This window comes from Sus scrofa, chromosome 6, assembly GCF_000003025.6.
Source record: "Sus scrofa isolate TJ Tabasco breed Duroc chromosome 6, Sscrofa11.1, whole genome shotgun sequence".
Classification (NCBI taxonomy): domain Eukaryota; kingdom Metazoa; phylum Chordata; class Mammalia; order Artiodactyla; family Suidae; genus Sus; species Sus scrofa.
This window is the reverse complement of record NC_010448.4, coordinates 13011510-13032929: the sequence shown is the minus strand read 5'-3', so window position 1 is coordinate 13032929 and position 21420 is coordinate 13011510. Positions and strand designations below refer to the sequence as shown.

Here is a 21420-nt window from a genome sequence, read left to right as displayed (position 1 = left end):
AATAAAATGTAATATATACATACAATAAAACATTATTCAGCTTTAAAAAGGAAGGAAATTTTTTTTCTTTTTCCGTCTTTTTAGGGCTGCACCTGTGGTATATGGAGGTTCCCAGGCTAGGGGTTGAATTGGAACTACAAGTGCCGGCCTACACCATAGCCATAGCAACACAGATTCCGAGCTGCGTCTACGACCTACACCACACCCGGCAACGCCGGATCGTGAACCCATTGAGGGAGGCCAGGGATCAAACCCACATCCTCATGGATCCTAGTTACGTTCATTAAACTCTGAGCCTAAAAAGGAAGGAAATTTTAACACATTCTGTAACATGGATGAATCTTAAAGACACTAACTAAGTCAAACGCAAAAGAACAAAAATTGTATGTTCCAGAGTTCCCATCGTGGTGCAGTGGTTAGCGAATTCGATTAGGAACCATGAGGTTGCAGGTTCCATCCCTGGCCTTGCTCAGTGGGTTAAGGATCCTGCATTGCCTTGAGCTGTGGTGTAGGTCACAGAGGTGTAGGTCACAAACGCGGCTCGGATCCCGCGTTGTTGTGGCTCTGGCGAAGGCCGGCGGCTACAGCTCCGATTAGACCCCTAGCCTGGGAACCTCCATATGCTGCAGGAGCAGCCCTAGGAGAGACAAAAAAAACTGTATGTTCCACTTATAGGAGGTACCAGAGTAGTCAAATTCAGAGACAGAAAACAGAATGGTATTTGCCAGCAACTTGCGAGATTATAGGCAGTTATCAATAATATTAATAATGAGGAGTTCCCATCGTGGCTCAGTGGTTAACGAGTCCGACTAGAAACCATGAGGTTTCAGGTTTGATCTCTAGCCTCGCTCAGTGGGTTAAGGATCCACCGTTGCCATGAGCCTTGGTGTAGGTCGCAGACGTGGCTCGGATCCCGCGTTGCTGTGGCTCTGGTGTAGGCTGGCGGCTACAGCTCCGATTAGATCCCTAGCCTGGGAACCTTCATGTGCCGCAGGAGCAGTCCTGGAAACGACAAAATAATAATAATATTAATAATGAGTAGTTATTGTTTAATGGTATTGAGTTTAGGCTGATATAAGATTCATTTTCGCTGCGCCACGTCAGGAACTCCCTTTTTAAAAATATTTTATTTATTTAATTATTTTTCCTTTTTAAGGCACTTGAAGCATGTGGAAGTAGCCAGGCTAGGGGTCAAGTTGGAGCTATGGCTGCCTGCCTACACCAGAGCCACAGCAACACGGAATCAGAGCTGCAATCTGTGAACTAAACACCACAGCTCATGGTAAGGTCGGTTCCCTGACCCACTGAGCAAGACCAGGGATCGAACCTGCATACTCACAGATACTAGTCGGATTAGTTTCTGCTGTGCCACAACAGAAACTCCCTCCTTCCTTTATCTGCATTTATATTCACCTTCTTCTTCACCAACATCTACCTTCCACTTTCTCCTGGTTCCTTTCTCTTTGCCTTTAAACTAAAATGCCTTTCTTGAATCTTGAAAAAATCTTTAGCTGAGATGTCTTCCCTTCCAGATATTCTTACCTCTTTTTAAAAAAATATTTTTTATTACTTTTAAATCTTCATGTAATATTTCATTTTTGTCCATGCCCACAGCATTTGGAAATTCCTGGCCTAATTCCATGCTGGATCCTTAACCTGCTGCACCACACAGGAACTTCCCAGAGAGTCTCACCTCTTGTCACTAACAAACTTCTGAAATAGACTGAAACAGTTTCAAATAGTCCACATCTGGATTCTACAGAATATGTTCCATCTCTATTTTTTTTTTTTTTTAAAAAGCTCTCTTCTCAGTCATTAACCTTAACTGTGTTATTAGTTACCCTTGAGAATACTGTCACCTTCCTTCAAATGTCCTTTCTTTGGCTCCCACAACTAAAATCTCCCTCCTTGGCTTCTACAATTAAAAACTTTTCTAAACCTTCTTCTAACTCTCAACCATTCCCTTCTCTTCCCTATAATTCCCTCAACAAGCCTCTCTGCAGCCCTCAATTGTGAGCATTCCCTAGGGCTCAGTCCTTGGACTCGCACTCCTCTATTTATACATTCTTTAAGAGGGCTCAACCATTTTCATACCGCCAACGACAGCCTTTTAAGCTGAATGACTAAAATTTAGATTCAGTTCAAGATTCAGTTCCAAATATACACTCTCTTACTGGAAATTGCTTGAAATGCCTGGCTGTCATTCCGAATTCAACACAAGCTAAGAATTATATACTTCTGGAGGGAGCCTAACAGTTAATCTTTAACCTTCTTCACTTGGCTAAATTCTACTGTTCCTTCAGCTCAGTCATCAGTTTCTCAGGAAAATATCTCCTGACTCTCTGTTTAATGTATGTCCACATACATTTCCTTCAAACCATTTATTATAACTATAATTTTCCACTTATGTTCTGATTCTTCAGCAGCTATTTCCTCTGCTAGACGTAAGGTCCATGAGAACCAGGATCACCGTGCCTTTTAAGAGTGGGACATGAGGGTATGATAATCCCCATATTCCCAGCACCTACCATTAAGGTGCGGACCTGTAGGAAACAATATCTATCTAAAAATCTGTCAAATGAATGAACAAAAGTACTCTAGATGTGTCCTGAGTCTCCCATCAATCCCATTCATTTCTATCTCCACTGCTACTAGTCCATTGTGGGCCATGGTTTAATTAAAAAAGCAGCTCACTCAATAAGCCCCTTCAGATCTCCCTGACTTCAATCCACATGGGCACAAAAAAAATTTCTTTCTTTTTTTTTTTTTTTTTGTTGTTGTTGTTGTTGTTGTTATTGTTGCTATTTCTTGGGCCGCTCCCGCGGCATATGGAGGTTCCCATGCTAGGGGTTGAATCGGAGCTGTAGCCACCAGCCTACGCCAGAGCCACAGCAACACGGGATCCGAGCCGCGTCTGCAACCTACACCACAGCTCACGGCAACGCCAGATCGTTAACCCACTGAGCAAGGGCAGGGACCGAACCCGCAACCTCATGGTTCCTAGTCAGATTCGTTAACCACTGCGCCACGACGGGAACTCCAAAAAAAATTTCTTTAAACTATTTGCCATGCCATTCTCTTTCTTAACAATCTTCATGACTTCCTATTTCCCTCAAAAACTAAGTTAATACAGACATTTCACTGAAGAGCTCAATTTGCCAAGAACACTAATGTCAGTTGCTCAGGGCAGCCCTTACCACTGACCACGGCTTTGAAAAATACTAAGTCCTCTCTTTGACTCTCCTTTAGTTCCCTGCAGAACTCCAGCACTAATATCACCTTCGAAATGTTACTATTAACTACCTCACAAATGCCTATCATTTTAGGGCCCCACATGTGGGTTTTTTTAGGGCCCCACATGAGGCATGGAAGTTCCCAGGCTAGGGGCTGAACTGGAGCTGCAGCTGCCAGCCTACACCACAGTCACAGCAACGCAGGAAGCTGCGTTGCTGAGCAAGGCCAGGGATGGAACCCACATCCTCATGGATATTAGTTGGGGTCATTACCACTGAGCCACAATGAGAACTTTTGAAAAGTAAATTAAAGGTAAATTAAAAAAAAAAAAAAAGGATGCAGCAGAAACTAATCCAACTAGGACCATCATATTTCGGGTTCGATCCCTGGCCTCACTCAGTGGGTTAAGGATCTGGCGTTGCCGTGAGCTATGGTGTAGGTCATAGATCACTGAGGCAGCTTGGATGCTGTGTTGCTGTGGCTGTGGTGTAGGCCAGCAGCTGTAGCTCCAATTTGACCCCTAGCCTAGGAATCTCCATATGCCGCAGGTGAGGCCCAAACACACACACACACACACACACACAAAAGGGTAAATTAAACACAGACATGTCAAAAGGTTGACAATGTACTATATAGGCTGTTGCTATTATAACTAAATTATTAAACAACTATTTTGGATGATGGAAGATACAAGCTCAGAGGAACAAATATTCTGTGCCTTTGCTACTTTCTAGGTTCCAATTAATCTAAAGAATGAATCTATTATTGGGGCGTTCCCGTCGTGGCGCAGTGGTTAACGAATCCGACTAGGAACCATGAGGTTGCGGGTTCGATCCCTGGCCTTGCTCAGTGGGTTAAGGATCTGGCGTTGCTGTGAGCTGTGGTGTAGGTTGCAGACCCGGCTCGGATCCCGCGTTGCTGTGGCTCTGGCATAGGCCAGTGGCTATAGCTCTGATTAGACCCCTAGCCTGGGAACCTCCATATGCCGTGGGAGCGGCCCAAGAAATGGCAAAAAGACAAAAAAAAAAAAAAAAAAAAAAAGAATGAATCTATTATTATCTCAATACAATCTATTAATCACCATTACCTGGCATTTTGCTTGTTTTTGTTTTGGCCGTGCCTGTGACATGCAGAAGTTTCGGAGCCAAGGACTGAATCCATGCCATGGCAGGGACCTGAGCCACAATGGTGACAACAGTGAATCCTTAACCCCCTAAGCCACCAGGGAACTCTGGCATTGTTAAACTCTCATGGGAAATAGCAGAAGTTACAACATGTGTCAATCTGGATTGCCTTGCCATGTTGCAGGGTCTGCCATTCAGGGGAAAGCTTAATTTCCCAAGCTCGGTATATCCTCAATCAGCTGGAATTCCTTTTAGGTTACATAAACTGATACTTATAATGGAAAAGCCAAATCTAGAAAAAGACAACTGTGAAAATAACATCTTTAGAAAGTGAGGGAAAAAGCAAAGTCTAAGGATCTTGGCTCATCAGAGCAAAATGAGCAGACTTGCCTCAGAAAGACACTGGTTTTCCCAACCACCTTGAGGGAAAAAAAAAAAGACTAATATAAAATAAATGCAGTTGGAGTTCCTTTTGCAGCCCAGCAGTTAACGAACCCAATGAGGATGCAGGCTGGATCCCTGGCCTCGCTCAGTGGGTTAAGGATCTGGTGTTGCCATGAGCTGTGGTGTAAGTCACAGACTTGGCTTGGATCCTGTGTTGCTATGGCTGTGGCACAGGCCATCAGCTGTACCTCTGATTTGACTCCTAGCCTAGGAACTTCCATATGCCGCAAGTGCGGCCCTAAAAAGCAAAAATAATTTTTTTTTTTTGGGGGTCTTTTTGCCTTTCCTAGGGCCACTCCCGCGGCACATGGAGAGTACCCAGGCTAGGGGTCTAATCAGCAGCCTACACCACAGCCACAGCAACGAGGGAGCTGAGTCTTGTCTGCAAGATCCTCAATCCACTGAGCAAGGCCAGGGATCGAACCCACAACCTCATGGGTCCTAGTCGGATCCGTTAACCACTGAGCCACGACGGGAACTCCGCAAAAATAATAATAATAAAATAAATGGAGTTGTTTTTAATTAAGAACAAGTTTTTTTTTTTAATTTTTTAAATTCTGCCGTAGAGTATTATTTTTATTAAGTACAAGAAGAGCTATGAACTAAAACTGATATGGGGAGTTCCCGCCGTGGCACAATGCGTTAAGGATCTGGCACTGTCACAGCTGTGGCACAGGATTTGATTCCTGGCCCAGGGAACTTCCATATGCTGAATCTGTGACTATAAAAAATTTTTTTTAAATAAAAATGACATGGAATATAATTCTATATACAAAAGATGTTTATAATTAATATTTTTATGCTATAAAGCAAGTATAGTAAAATGTTAATAGTAAAATTTTAGTGGTTGTCTATATGAATGTTCAGTGTGTAATTTTTTTAAACTTTTCTGTATGTTTAAAATTTTTCATAATAAAATGGGGGCTAAAACTAAACATAACTCTTAGAGTAACAGTGGTGATTAAATCAGATAACACACACAAGCACACAGCAGTTGCCCAATAAATAATCTATCTCCTTTTCCCTTCTGAACAGTGTCAGTTATCCAAAGAATGAGCTAGCTCAAAAGTCAAGACCTTCAAGTTCTAGCAATACGTATGTTCAGAACTTAAAAAGCCTTCAACGATAAACACTTAGAAGTATAAGCAAAGTTTTCTAAAGGAGCAGATGAACTTAGGAGAAAGAGGAATTCTCTACATGCCAAGAAAAGGAGAGAGGGTTAGAAAGGATGGCACCAGAAGGGGAGGAAGGAAGAAGGGAGACTGACTGTTCCATGAACCTAGGGCTTGAGGCTTAACAACCAGGGATCTGATACAGGTCTTGACCCTTGGCAAGTATAAAATTGGAACTGAGATCACTACACAAAGCTGACACTGCTTCCATACTTTTAATGAGAGATATTATGACACTGAAAACTGACAAAGAAGGTATTACCACACATTTAGAGCAAAGAAAAGAAAAACCTGCTTGTTTATCAACAACTTCCACTTCCTAAAGAAAACGGGAAGGACCATAACTGCTTATTAAGAAAAATCAAAGGGTGGAACATGAGCTTGACCTGACGTGCCCAGACAAGTGTGACAACTTGCTAGCTGTCTACTAGCATTTTGTGCTCCCCCGTTTCACAGTGGGGAACTGTCACTGGGACTGCAGTACCCAGTCCCCGTGCATCTAGGTGCTGCACGTTAAGAGTTCTCTCCAGTGGGATGTGAACAAAACAGCTGATAACCTGGTGGCCAGGACTTTTAAAAATATGAGATTAAAGGGTGAATTTTTGGCATATGAATTATATGAAAGGAAGGGTACTAAGGACTCTAAAGGTGTGGCTCAACCCAGTTACAAAAAAGCTGATCTTCTTGATACAAAATGAAATTATACCTGTGGAACTCTCATACTAAGGTAGTTTTGTCAACAGAATAGAAAAAAAAGATCTTTATCTTATCTTAAAGAAATAAATAGGTATCATATACATACAGCTTTTTTTTAAGGGCCACACCTGTGGCACAAGCAAGTTCCCAGGCTAGGGGTCAAATCAGAGCTGAAGCTGCCGGCCTACACCACAGACACAGACACAGCCATGACAGAGCCAAGCCACGTCTGTGACCTACACCACAGCTTGCTGCCATGCTCAATCCTTAACCTAAGGAACAAGGCCAGGGATGGAACCCACATCCTCATACATACTAGTTGGATGTGTTTCCACTTTTTTTTTTTAAACAGCCATACCTGCGGCACATGGAAATTCCCAGGCTAGGGATTAAATTGGAGCTGCAGCCACAGGCCTACGCCACACCCATGCAGGGCTGGAGCCACACCTGTGACCTACACCACAGTTTGTGGCAATGTCGGATCTGTAACCCACTGAATGAGGCCAGAGATGGAACCCGCATCTCATGGACACCGTATCAGGTTCTCAATCCACTGAGCCACAATAAGAATGCCCTCAAAGGCCAATCCGTGCCCTGCTCATCTGAAGATGTGGGGGGGAGCGGGGACGCAGGGCAGGAGATGTCAGGGTCAGAGTGGAGCATGGCTGTAGATGGGGAGCTGAAGAGGGGGCAGGGGGCGCTGGGGGTGCTTAGGGGGGCACTGAGAGGGCACTTGGGAGCACTGAGGGACGATGTGGGGGGGCGGGGCGCTAGGGGGAGGCAGAAGACATGAGGTAAGGGGAAGCGAAACCCAGCTAGGGGAGACAGCGCTGCGAGGCCTTCCGCTGCGAGGCCTTCGGAACAGGTTGGGGGTGCAGGATGTGGGGTGGGGTCTCGTAAGGGGAAATGCAAATGGGGGTGCCCAGCGAGAGCAGCGAGCACCGAGCACCAGGGACTGAAGAGGAGAGGAGGGGACCCAGGGAGAAGAGGGAGCGCTGGTAGGCACACCTTGCTTCCTGGTTGCAACTTCGGGGATCTGGAGCCACCAGCCAGCACCTGGCCAGAAGCAGGAAAGGTGGGTGGGCAAACTGGATGCAAAGGAAAGGTAGCCTTATCGATTTTTTTGTAGTTGAAGTCAGTTTCAGTTTCATGCCCTTTTTTTTGGTCACCCTGCAGGCAATTCCAAGTTCTACTTCTCTAGAGGTGTGCTTCCCTGATGCACAGATGATGCAGGCTGGGGTGGATGTAGGCTTGGTGGGACCTAAGGCATGTATAATTTGTAAGGAAATGTGTGAAATTATAAAAACAAATTGGCTACAAAAAACCCCATATTTTTGTATAACATGTATATTTTAAAAAATATGTATACACAGTCTTACAGTAATGTAATACAATGTATATGTTATGTAATATATACATGTTTTACAATAAGTTTGTAATATTTTAGTTATTTTATGATAAACTTTGTATAATGAATAAGCCAACAGCTATGTATTTTAAGATGACAAATGCCACAAACATCACAAAATTCAGAAAAATAACATTTGTATGAATTAATAAATGCATCTCAAATGCTTTTGCTTACATTTTTGGCTGTATTCTCAAACAGAATACAGACCAATTCTCTCATGCAGAATTGTTTTATGGAAAGAGCAGAAAAATAATGCAGTCATTACTCTAACATGTTTGAACAAATTTGCATCTGATTGTTACTGCTGATGTTGGTGTGTGTGATATTTGTGCTTCAGAGAGATATGCTGTTTGTAGCACTCCTACAGGTTTATGCTCCTTATTTTACAACAACAAAAAAAAAAGCCCTAAAATTTTTTTTGGGGGGGAGGGTCGCATGTGTGGCATATTGAAGTTCCCAGGCCAGGGGTCAAATTGGAGCTGTGGCCACTGGCCTACGCCAGAGCCACAGCAACTCCGATCCAAGCTGTGTCTGTGACCTAAACCAAAGCTCATGGCAACGCCGGATCCCCAATCTACTGATCGAGGCCAGGGATCAAAACTCGAGTCCTCATGGATACCAGTCTAGTTTGTTACTGCTGAGCCACAAAGAGAACTCCCCCAAAAAAATTTTTTTAAATAAAAAAAATGTCATTCCCCTTGTGGCTCAGTGGGTTAAGGACCTGCTGTTGTCTCTATAAAGAGGCGAGTTTAATCCTTTGCTCAGTGGGTTACTGATCCAGTGTTGCTGAAACCTGTGGCATAGGGCACAGATGTGGCTCAGATCTGGTGTGGCTACGGCACAGGCCTGTGGCTGCAACTCCAGTTCAACCTGGCCCAGGAACTTCCATATGCCACAGGGGTGGTCATCAAAAAAAAAAAAAAAAAAAAAAAAAAAAAAAAAAATTATTTAGTAGAAAAAGTTTCCCACCCATTTTTATCCTCCAGTATTTCCTGTGTTCTTCCAGAACATTCTAATGCAAATATGAATACATATTTTTATTATTCTCTTTGATTACAAAAAAGGTAGATACTATACCAACGGTAACTTTACTTTTTTTTTTTCCGGCCACACGCTCAGCATGCAGAAGTTCCCAGGCCAGGAATCATACCCACACCACAGCTGCGACCCAAACCACAACTGTGACAATGCTGGATCCCAAACCAGATGAGCCACCAGGGAATTCCAACTTTCTTAATTTAATAACAGATCTTGGAGATCTTTCCATATCTCACATGAAGAGCTTATTTTCCACAGCAATACAATAGTCCATTGTATGGATCCACAATAATTTACCTTTCCCAACAAAAAAAAAGCTTCACTTAAAAACCTCCTACACATCGATCACATATAAGTTTTCTGACCTAATATAGTTTTCTGACCTAAGACTGTTAGGTCAAAAGAGAGATACATACCTTTCCAACTTTAATAAATAATTCTCAATCTCCTTTTCTAACAAATTCTCCTACACATTTCCATTTGACATGCCAGAAGTTAAAATTCAAAGGACAGCAATTTCTACTTTGGACCCTGAAGGATTAATTACCACAGGCATTGCGCCCATAGTAATTAACAACTAGAAAAAAATACATGAAATGATTTTCAGTCACTGGACAACAGGCAGCATAGGCCTACGAGCACTGAGAGAAGGGGAAACAAACAAGGTGAGCGCAACAATTACCCCAGCTTCCGGCCAGGAGGTTTCTAGGCAGCAGCATAGGGAGGGGGAACCCAAACAGACTCCAGTATTCTTGCTGAGTAGAGGAGAGAAATCAAACTTCAGGGGATCAAAGGGGGCCAGAATTTGCAAGACAAAGACAGTAATGGAAAGGAGAGCTGTACAAAGAGCCCAGGAGATCTTCACAGGGATCCCTCTGAGTCAAGACCTATCCTGTGTGTGTGCTGTGGGAAACAAAATACTAAAAAGCAAATAGGCCAAAGAATTCTTGAAGCTCACTCAAGGCAGGGAGTAGTTCATTCCCACCAGCCAGAAAGGAGAGACCTCATATGACTCGGACATTGGGCAAAGTCCCGGAAGAGTCATACCTCAGCAGTAGAATTAAATTAGGCATAGACTAAAGGCTGCTCTGAACTTGCCCTAACAAAGTTTAAAAGCAAACAGGATCAAACTGATCTGCATGTAACCTGTGTGCCAGACAAAAGCCAACACTCTTTTAAAGGAATTCAACAAAATTCAACAAAGATGTAAAACATTCAATGGCCAACACCCAATGAAAAAAATCACCACACATGCAAAGATGTAGGAATGTGATCATGAGAAGAAAAATTAATCAGTAGAAAATGACCCAAAAAATGATGAAAAAGTATGGAATTAGCAGATGAGGACCTTAAAACAACTATTACAAATACACTCAAGGTTGTAAAGGAAAATATGAACATAAAAGAGAAATGGGAAAAAATATATCTATGTATATAAAACCCAAATCAAATCCCTACAGATGAAAAATAGAGTGTCTATATCTGTCTGAAAGGCAGTATAATCCAAATTTCAGCAGTATTTAGGGCAAGAGAACTAAAGAACATCTGGTAGAACTGATTTCCTTTACTGAGAGTTAATTCACTCCTTTGCACTCCACAATCTTAAAGTGTACACTTTTTTTTTTTTTTTTTTGGTCTTTTTAGGGCCGTACCCACAGCATACGCAGAGTAGGGGTCAAACTGGAGCTGTAGCTATTGGTCTACACTACAGCCACAAGCAACACCAGATCCAAGCCACATCTGTGACCTACACCACCGCTCACGGCGACATTGGATCCTTAACCCACTGAGCAAAGCCAGGGATCGAACCTGTGTCCTCATGGATACTAGTCAGATTCGTTTCCACTGGGCCACAACGGAAACTCCCCTCAAAGTGTACTCATTTTTTTTGGCCACGCCCCCAGCATGTGGAAGTTCCCAGGCCAGGGATCAAACCTATGCCACAGCAGCAACCCCAACCGCTAGAGTAACAATGCCAGATCATTAACCTGCTGTGCCACAAGAGAACTCCTCAAAGTATACACATTTTAAATACCCAGTAAAGACTCTATAAATGTTCTTGATCTTATCACTCTTCAAGTAATTTCAACTATAGTTCTCTTCAAGAAGTCTCAGAAGGATTATATAAAAAGGTATGGCACATTATAGTTCACTTAACATTTCTCTTCAGACAGTGAACATGAAGCCTTATCTTGAAGGATGTCACCTGCAGCAACAATGGGCAGAGAAAGGCCACTGATGAGCAAGTGCAATTTGGTGGTGGGGCTTTTTTTTTTTCCTTTGGTCTTTCTGGGCCTCACCTGTGGCGTACAGAGGTTCCTAGGCTAGGGGTCAAATCGGAGCTGTAGCCACCAGCCTACACCACAGTCACAGCAAGGCCAGACCCGAGCCTCGTCCATGACCTACACCACAGCTCACGGCAACACTGGATCCTTAACCCACTGAGAGAGGAAAGGGATCAAACCTGCAACCACATGGATCCTAGTTCCTCAATGGTTCCTCACCATTTCCCGCTGTGCCAAGACTGGAACTCCCAGCAAGTGCAATTTGACTGATGATCTATTCATTTAAAATTTTTTCATCCTCATCATAACCATGTGGGAATAGGTTTTACAGACAAGTGAAGGTTGAAGACATAAATCTGTCCAAGGTAACAGAACGTGGTAAGTGGATTTGAATCCAGGACAGTAGTTCCAGAGCCCAATCTCTTTTGCCACTCACGACACTGCTTCTCCTATCATAAGCTCCACATGACCAGAGGACCTTGTCTCTTCCAATTATTTCATGAGCAATAGGTTTGCTCAGTAGATGATGCTAATTAATAGATGGCAGATTCTGCGCATGATTAAAACGCTCCATTACTTCCCCTTCCCCCTCCTGGAAGTTTTGTTCACTTCTTGTTGCTTAGAGCTTATCTGGCCAGTGTAGGAACTTTGGGAATTCTGTTAAGCAACTTGCAGTCTATCTTTCTAATTAAACTTAAATTACAAATAAAACCTTATTCAGAGTTCCCATCATGGCTCAGCGGTTAACGAACCTGACTGGCATACATGAGGACAAAGGTCTGATCCTTGGCCTTGCTCAGTGGGTTAAGGATCTGGCATTGTGGTGAGCTGTGGTGTAGGTTACAGATGTGGCTCAGATCCTGCATTGCTGTGGCTATGGCGTAGGCCGGCGGCTACAGCTCCGATTGGACCTCTGGCCTGGGAACCTCCATATGCCGTGAGGGCGGCCCTAAAAAGAAAGACTTTAAAAAAAAGAAAAGAAAAGAAAAAGAAACCTTCTTAGATATCAGAGTATTTTCTTTAAATATGATTTCTTTTTCTCTTTTTTTTTTTAACTCTACATTTGAATTGATTTATAACATATGCACATTCCCCTGGTTAATTTCCCTCATATCATTTCACTTGTTTATCTTGCTTGTGATTTTAAGTGTGCATCAAATTTGTTATTTTTATTTTAAAGGAACACAAACAATTTTAAGGATTCCTTCTATTTTATAAATATGTAGATCCAGGAATTCAAGTAAGTACCCATTTTCAGTCTGACTCCCCCTATAAAGAGTTTTACATATTATTCAAGCCTTCAATAGGAGAATTTATAGGTTCTGTAAATACCATGCAATCCAAGATAATTTCCTAATTTTAGTGAAATTACTAAAGCTCAATAAAAACAGATGTCTGGTTCTCTTAATTCATTGTTTGTAGATTTCAGTTCACACTTGTTCCTCCACACTCGACTTTAATGCAGATACAAGGGTTACTACTGGCACAGTCCTGAGGGCCATCACTTGAAATTCTTTCTTAAGTTGCAAATATATTGAACTCAATCAAATAAAGATGAGTCACTTACTGACTTCCAGTTTTATGAGTACAGCTCGTCTCAATATGAAGGAGCTATTACATCCCTTAACAACTCATAAATTCAGCATGGGGAAGATGAGATCCATCCATTAACCAGATTAACAGGCGTTTTAAGGCAGCTAAATTAAGAATTTCATGACATGAACAATCAACTTAAGAATGAAAAGTACTGAAGATCTTTTTTCTGATTCTCTGAACCATTTCCTCTAACATATGACCACAGCATTCAATGTATCCTTCTCTTACAGTACCTACTATTTTATACCTTATATTTTGATTTTAATAAAGATATCTTGGTGTTCCCACTGTGGCACAACAGTACTGGCAGTGTCTCTGCAGCACAAGGACACAAGTTTGATCCCTGGTTCAGCATAGCGGGTGAACGGATCCAGCACTGATGCATCTTGGATCTGATCCCTGGCCCAGGAGGAACTCCTTATGCCACAAGGCAGCCAAGAAAGAGGAAAAAAAAAAAAAAAGCTATCTTTTTCTTCTTCCAGGTCAGTGCTGTCCAACAGAAATATAATGGAAGCCACCTATTTTCTGTCTTCTAGTAGTCATATTAAAAAATAAAAAGTAGGAGTTCCCTGGTGGCTAAGCAGGTTAAGGATCCAGTGTGTCACTACTTAAGGGTTAAAAAAAAAAGTGATATAACTTTTAATCCAAGAATAGCAGAGTTCCATCCAAGTTTAAATCCTTAATTTTGTGCTCTTTTCATTGTCCTAAAAATTTACTGTGTGTATGACACCAAGTGATGAACCCTCTCTTATATAACTGTTTCTTGATCACAATCGCATTTATCAAGCCAACTGTAAGCAATGGTGGTGCCTTAAAGTACTAGTGTTCTTCCACACTAAGTGCCTAACAAGAGGAGATCAATAAATGCTTTGACTATGTGGTTAGATTGTTTCCACTGAGAGTCTGCATAGGAGGAAATTCCATGTTGGCTCAAACAAAACAATCATATTACATCCTAAAGCCAAATAGCATTTGGATTAATTGCTGTTTGCATTATTCATATCACTATTTCCCCCATGAAAGAATAAGGAATCAGGAGATGGTAGTATGCATATAAATCCTAGAAACTATAAAATACATACAGACAGAGAATATATACAAGGAAACAACTCATACAGGTTAAATAACAGGGGTCTTAGAAATTGTTCTATTACTCAAACCTCTCACTTAACACATGAGGAAACTGAGACTCAGAGGTAAAATGACTTGCCCACAGTCATACTATTAGCTAATGACAGTGCCAGCTACAGTCCTCTTTGTGGTATTCCACGGAGTCAATACAAATAGGGGATTATAACTAAATTCTTCCATTTTACCAGTATAAATTCTGCCTAAAGTGAGATGGGATTTGCAAATCTTTTCATGAAGCAGAAATTCTATTCATAATGAACTCAGACTAGTACTTAAGTTAGCTTTTTCTAATAATGCCCATCAGTCTGCCTAAGAAATCTACAATACTCCAATGCAAAGATGCTGCTGCTACCCAACGGTTCTTTGATCATGAAGAAAAGAGGATTCTAATTCCAGGTGACTCTTCTTATTTTGTGTCTATTTATGAACCCTTGGCATTCTCAAAAGCCACATACTAATTTCCTTAGCTGCAACCAGTCTTTGAACTCAAAGCACTTCACTACCAGTCCTACCACTTAGGATTTAACATTGGACAAGTTACTTCCTCCCTCTGAGTCTGTTTCTCAACTAAGATAATAAGAGAACACTCACTACCATCTCAAAGGACTATTAAGAATATTAAATGAGATAATATATAGTGTGGTATACTATCTTAGGATACAGTTAAGAGAAAGGCTAAGAATCGAGTACAAAAAATGTTCACCTATGAGTTTGAAAGTAAGTTTACAGTTTGTAATGTTGAAATGTTAATTCCTGTTCAATATATATAATAGTCCATCTTAAATATTTATAAAGGAGTTCCCGTCGTGGCGCAGTGGTTAACGAATCCGACTAGGAACCATGAGGTTGAGGGTTCGGTCCCTGCCCTTGCACAGTGGGTTAAGGATCTGGCATTGCCGTGAGCTGTGGTGTAGGTGGCAGATGCGGCTCGGATCCCGCGTTGCTGTGGCTCTGGCGTAGGCCGGTGGCTACAGCTCCGATTAGACCCCTAGCCTGGGAACCTCCATATGCCGCGGGAGCAGCCCTGAAATGGCAAAAAGACAAAAATAAGTAAATAAATAAATAAATATTTATAAAATATTCACTTTGTGCACAGTGAAGAGACAGTCTATAACCTGAAACTGATATATCAAGAGAGGGTACCAAGAAATTCAGAAGGAATATTCACAGTGCTTTTAAATACTAAAAAAATAACACTAAGGTTCTGGTGGGGTTTTTTTTTGTTTGTTTTTTTTTTTTTTTGGTCCTTATCAGAGATAAACATTGGGGTATTTATAAATGAAATGACAAAGCGTCTGGCATTTGCTTTAAAATATGCCCTTTTCCCAATCCCTGTGATTAAGAAAAAAAAAAAAAAAGTGGGGATAGTTAAAGCTGTATGATGCATACGAGAGGAGTCTTATACTATTCTTTCTGCTTCTGTTTGTTTGAAATTTTCCATATTAGAAATTTTTTTTTTGTCCTTTTGTCTTTTTAGGGCCACACCGGTGGCATATGGAGGTTCCAAGGATAGGGGTCCAATTGGAGCTGTTGCTGCCAGCCTACACCAAAAGCCACGGCAATGCCAGATCTGAGCCATGTCTGCGACCTACACCACAGCTCACGGCAACGCCGGATCCTTAATCCAGTCAGCAAGCTCAGGGATCAAACCCACAACCTCATGGTTCCCAGTCGGATTTGTTTCTGCTACTCCATGGGGAACTTCAGAACTTTTTTTAAATCTAATAACAACAAAAAAAAATCTAAGAAAAACTATGCTTATCACTAATAAACTTCTCAAGAACCAACATCTTCATCTGAAACTTCTAAACACAAGATACTATTTGTCATCTCAGCCAAAAATATATATAAAGTATTTTAAAATTACTATCAACATAAACCATGTGTTATCTCTTTTTCTTTCTTTCTTTTTTTTGCATTTTAGGGCTGCACCTCTGCCATATGGAACTTCCCAGGCTAGGGGTCAAATTGGAGCTGCAGCTGCTGGCCTACACCACAGCCATAGCAACTCAAGATCTGAGCTGCATCTGCCACCTACACCACAGCTCATGGCAATGCCAGATCCTAACACAATGAGTGAGGCCGGGAATCGAACCTGCGTCCTCATGGTTACTAGTCGGGTTCGTCTGCACTACGCCACAAAGAAAAGTCCTGTATTATCTCTTTATCAAGTACCATACTAGACAGCAGTACCTTCTCTCTCTTTGGTATTAGTGCTCCTGCACCTGGGAAAACAGCCCAGGGTGTATTTTTCCTTTCTCCCCTTATACTTTCTAGTTATGTATTTTTACAACTAGAACTACTACTAGATATGCATCTGTGTGTGTGTGTGTGTGTGTTGTGTGTGTGTAAAACCAGGACTACTATCTCACCATTACTGTTAATATACCAAGTACATAATAGCAGGCCCACTGGGTGTACTTGACCTTTTAAAAAGTATGACTCATCTGAGAGGGTTAGGGTAAAAAAGGCAACCCTCCACACAACCCAGATCTTCAAAATAGTGGCCACAATGACTGAGAAAAAGCTGTGAGCTAATCTTAATCTATGTGCAGTTTTACCATAGTTTATACGTAAAATTTGGATTTGTTGGTATACGATGCATTAGGCAAAGTATCCATCAAAATTATTTAATGTAACCAAAAATACCTTCAAATAGATTATGTAAGTGAAACAGTACATAACTGTGTACACTGAAGAGAACCTTAAAATACTTGAACCTGGGAGTTCCCATCGTGGCGCAGTGGTTAACGAATCCGACTAGGAACCATGAGGTTGAGGGTTCGATCCCTGCCCTTGCTCAGTGGGTTAAGGATCCGGCGTTGCCGTGAGCTGTGGTGTAGGTCGCAGACGCGGCTCGGATCCCGCGATGCTGTGGCCCTGGCGTAGGCCAGTGGTTACAGTTCCAATTCGACCCCTAGCCTGGGAACCTCCCATATGCCGTGGGAGCGGCCCAAGAAATGGCAAAAAGACAAAAAAAAAAAAAAAAAAAAAAAAAAAAACTTGAACCTAAAGACTTAACCTAATATTATCATGTTGTTTCAAAATAAAAATGTAGTTTACTATACTGCCATTTAAATACTCAGACACTTTGCCTTTTCATAATTCTAATAGCAAGAACAATCTTCCCCAAATATGTATCCAAAAGCATAAAGACCCCCCGTTGTAGCACAGCAGAAATGAATCTGACTAGGAACACTGAGGTTGCGCGTTTGATCCCTGGCCTTGCTCAGTGGGTTAAGGATCCGGTGTGGCTGTGGCTGTGGTGTAGGCTGGCACTATAACTCCCACTGGACCCCTAGCCTTGGAACTTCCATACGCTGCAGGTACGGCCCTAAAAAGACAAAAAGCCCCCCCAAAAAAGAAGCATATATGTCTACTGCCTAACAAACAGTCCTACTTATCAAAAAGCACATACAAAACATATTCCATATTTTCGCATCAAACATGTCTAGCTTTACTTTTTTCATTGTTATATTCTTTCAAACACATAAATTAGATTTAACTAATTCCTAAACTAAGTAGAATAAAATTTCCTTTTGCTGTCTTTGAAGGAAAAAAACTAGTTTAAAAACAGCTTCACCTCCTGAAGAACATACACAATTGTTCATGTCCTATTACTTCAATTTTTTTTTTCTTTTTAGTGCCACACCCTTGGCATAAGGAAGTTCCCAGACTAGGGGTCAAGTCAGAGCTACAGCTGCTGGCCTACACCACAGCCCCAGCAACAAGGGATCCGAGCTGCATCTGCGACCTACACCACCGCTCAGGGCAATGCCGAATCCTTAACCCACTGAGTGAGGACAAGGATTGAACCCACATTCTCATGGATACTAGTCGTATTCTTTTGTCTTTTTGCCATTTCTTGGGCCGCTCCCTCGGCATATGGAGGTTCCCAGGCTAGGGGTCGAATCGGAGCTATAGCCACCGGCCTACACCAGAGCCACAGCAACGTGGGATCCGAGCCGCGTCTGCAACCTACACCACAGCTCATGGCAACACCGGATCGTTAATCCACTGTGCAAGGGCAGGGACCGAACCCGCAACCTCATGGTTCCTAGTCGGATTCGTTAACCACTGCACCACGATGGGAACTCCTGGAACTCCTAGTCGTATTCTTAATTAACTGAGCCACAAAGGTAACTTCCTATTTGTTTCTTTTTATTAAAGTAGAGTTGATTTACAGTGTTGGGCCAATTTCTGCTACACAGTATACTAACACAGTATACACATACACATTCTTTTTCTCATACTATCTTCCATAATGTTCTACCCCAAGAGATTGAATATAATTCCCTGTGCTCTATAGGAGGACCTCACGCTTATCCATTCTAAATTGAATAGTTTGTATTTGCTAAATCCCACTCCCTCTCCCCTCCTCCTTGGAAACCATCTTTCAATTGTTATGTACATAAAATTTGAGGAAAATTAATTAAATTGGAAATTTGGAAACCCCTGCCCCCCCTCCCCAAACCCCTCTTCCAATTCACATGACACCTTTTCTTCCTCTGGAGCATAAAACAAATGGACTCCAAAAACTGGTTTACTCACCCTGAAACAGTCAATACTATTTACTGAGTCTCAGCACTGAATGAGGTACTCTGGAAAACTTTAAAAATCAGAGTTTAAATAACAACCCCGTAAAGGAAGAAAAATGTAGTTACAGAAACAAAATGTGTGCTGAGAATCATACAAAGGAAGAACAGGGACTCCATTTTCAGGCCAGGTTCTTTAATGAAAGAAAGATAGTACCTACCAAATTAAACAGACTCCAAAAGTTGTCAAATCTCAATTATTTATGGATTATATATGCTACATGCATGACAAAGGAAGGCTGCTCCTGGGAGTGAAGGTTTCCAAATGTCCCTAAACCCACATAAGGAGATATGTACTCCTTGAACGGACGGACCACTTTTGGCCACTTTAACTAATAACAAGCCACTGACCAAGAGTTTGGCCTTCAATATTAGGATCCTAGTTTGAGAGAACAACATCTATCATATATTCTCAAAGGCCAAAGAGAAAATTTCAAAGGGCTTGACAGAGTTAAGAATCTTAGCTGTATCTACTACAGGAATAGCTGAAGAATAAAGAATAACAAGGGATTATCCTTCTGGTTTTCAAAATGTAGATAAGAAGTCATCTAAGGCCCTATATTTCAGGCAGCTCTAGAAACGTCCTTTCTGTCTCTTGAGTATGTATATCTATTCCTCTTGTGAATTACTCTGCATGGAATACCAGAACAAATATCACAGTGGGATAAGGGGGGGAAACACTGCCAAGACTAGCAATTTTGGACAAACCAGGGGTCTTCCCACGACTACGAACACCTTAGACAATTCTGATAATTTTCCAAATAAAAGTGTTTCAAGCAGTGGCTACATTCCACTTGTCAACCTCTGGCCCTAATTCTATACATCAAAACCTTTTTTAAAAAGTATTCCTACCACGTGAGAGAACGTGATGGAAGATAACATGAGAAAAAGAGTGTATATACAGATTTATGACTGGGTGACTTTGCAGAACAGAAGAAACTGACAGAACATCATAAATCAACTATACTTTAATTTAAAAAAAATTTTTTTAAGTATCCCCACCAGATTTGCTCCCAAACTTTGAGAACTGTCAAAAATGCATTTACATTTGCAGCATTAAATGCAGAGGAGAAATTCTGCTACAATCCCAAACCTAGATTGCATTAAGAGGTACTGTTAAAATCATATTCAGACGTCACAAAGGCAAAGACTCCACAAAGCAATCATAAATACTGTAGCTGTATTACAACTTCAAACGCTACCCCAACTTTTCAAGCTTTGGGACTCTGAATCACTTGGAGTGATCTTACAGCTGAGATTCACTACAAATTAACCAAAAGAAGTTAAGGCGGAAAAAAAGCACACATTAGTTTCAGAAGCTGGTAAATAACAGGAATTTTCGAATTACAAAAGACTAGGGCAAAGACAGTAAATTCGGCTGCTGACCGTAACACACATCAGAATAGAACCCGAGTTGTCTAAACAAACGTTATCTACCGCCAACAAACACCAGGACATTCTTTAACAGCTGAAGTACGCCAACCATTTTTCGTGTTTAAAAAGGTTGCTACAAATTATCCAAGTCGATACGCGTGGCAAAATCCTAAACAGGTCTTCAGCGAGGAGCCACAGAGCTTAGAGCATCACACAAAAGACCGGAGCAAACATAAACACGCTCTGGGCCTTCGCTGATAGCCGCGCGGAGCCGGGATCTGAGTCCCAGGCCCCGCACCCCGAGGGAATGAAAGGTGGGGGTGGGGTCCCTTTTTGGAAAGCGCCAGGGCAAGGGGCAGAGAGGGAAGGAGCGAGCGCACCACAGAGGAAGCCAGAAAAGCAGCAGACCGGCGTCAAGGCCGGCAACACCCTCGGGCCCGCACCAGGCCTGGACCTCCCGGCCCCGTCCCGCCTCCTCACCTCCCTCACGTCCTGCAGGCACTCGAGCACCGCCAGGTTGTTGCTCCAGGTGTGCTTGGGACACACACGGGTCACGTCCTCCCTGCAGGACTCTTCCTCCGCTAGCTTCCAACCCCCGCCAGCCCCGCCAGGCCCTGCTCCGCCCCGCCGGGCCGGAGGCCCACCCGCCGGGAAAGGCGGCTGTGGCTGCTGAGGCTGTTGCTGCTGCTGTTGCTGCTGCTGCTGCTGCTGCTGCTGTTGCTGCTGTTGCTGCTGCTGCTGCTGCTGTTGCTGGAACTGAGATGACTGAGGCAGCTGGAGCAGCGGCTGACCCGCCAGCCCGCCGCCTCCAGGCTGCCCTACGAGAGGCAGAAAGTTGCCCCCCTGGCCCTGGCCCTGGTTGTGGCCGCCTGGGCCGGAGAGTTTCTCTGCCCCGAGCACCGCGAGCAGCAGCAGCTGCAGAGCCGCCGACAAGCGGAACATCCTCCGTACACGTCCACACGCCGCCATCTTGGGTCCGCGGCGAGCTCGACGCACCCGCCGGCGCCGCGTATTTAGATAAGGGGGCGGGGCGGCGGGGCGGCGGGGCGGGGCCTGACGGGGTCCGTCCGAGCTCCTCCTGCGCTGGCGCCGACCCGCCAGCTGGGAGCAAAGGCCGGGGGTGTCCGCTGCCTGCACCTCTGCGGCAGGAAAGCAGCGCTCTTTGCCGGGGGATTTCCTGGTGCTCCTCAATAACCCTAGGTAGGGCGGCTTTGCCTAATTCCCTTGGTTGTCGTCACAGAAAAAAATTTTTTTTAAAAATCGGAGTTGCCACAACCAAGATGGCCGGTAGAGTATGTCCCCCGTCTAATGACTTGAAAA

At 42.9% G+C, this 21420-nt stretch overlaps 1 protein-coding gene across 1 annotated transcript in view; it reads right to left on the bottom strand.

Moving 5' to 3' along the window:
- GLG1 (golgi glycoprotein 1) overlaps positions 1–21101 on the bottom strand; it is a 153659-nt gene extending 132558 nt beyond the window's left edge. Inside the window, 1 exon segment of the mRNA XM_005664351.3 lies at positions 20581–21101. Within this exon segment, the coding sequence (XP_005664408.2) occupies positions 20581–21069 (489 nt within the window). The 5' untranslated portion in view covers positions 21070–21101.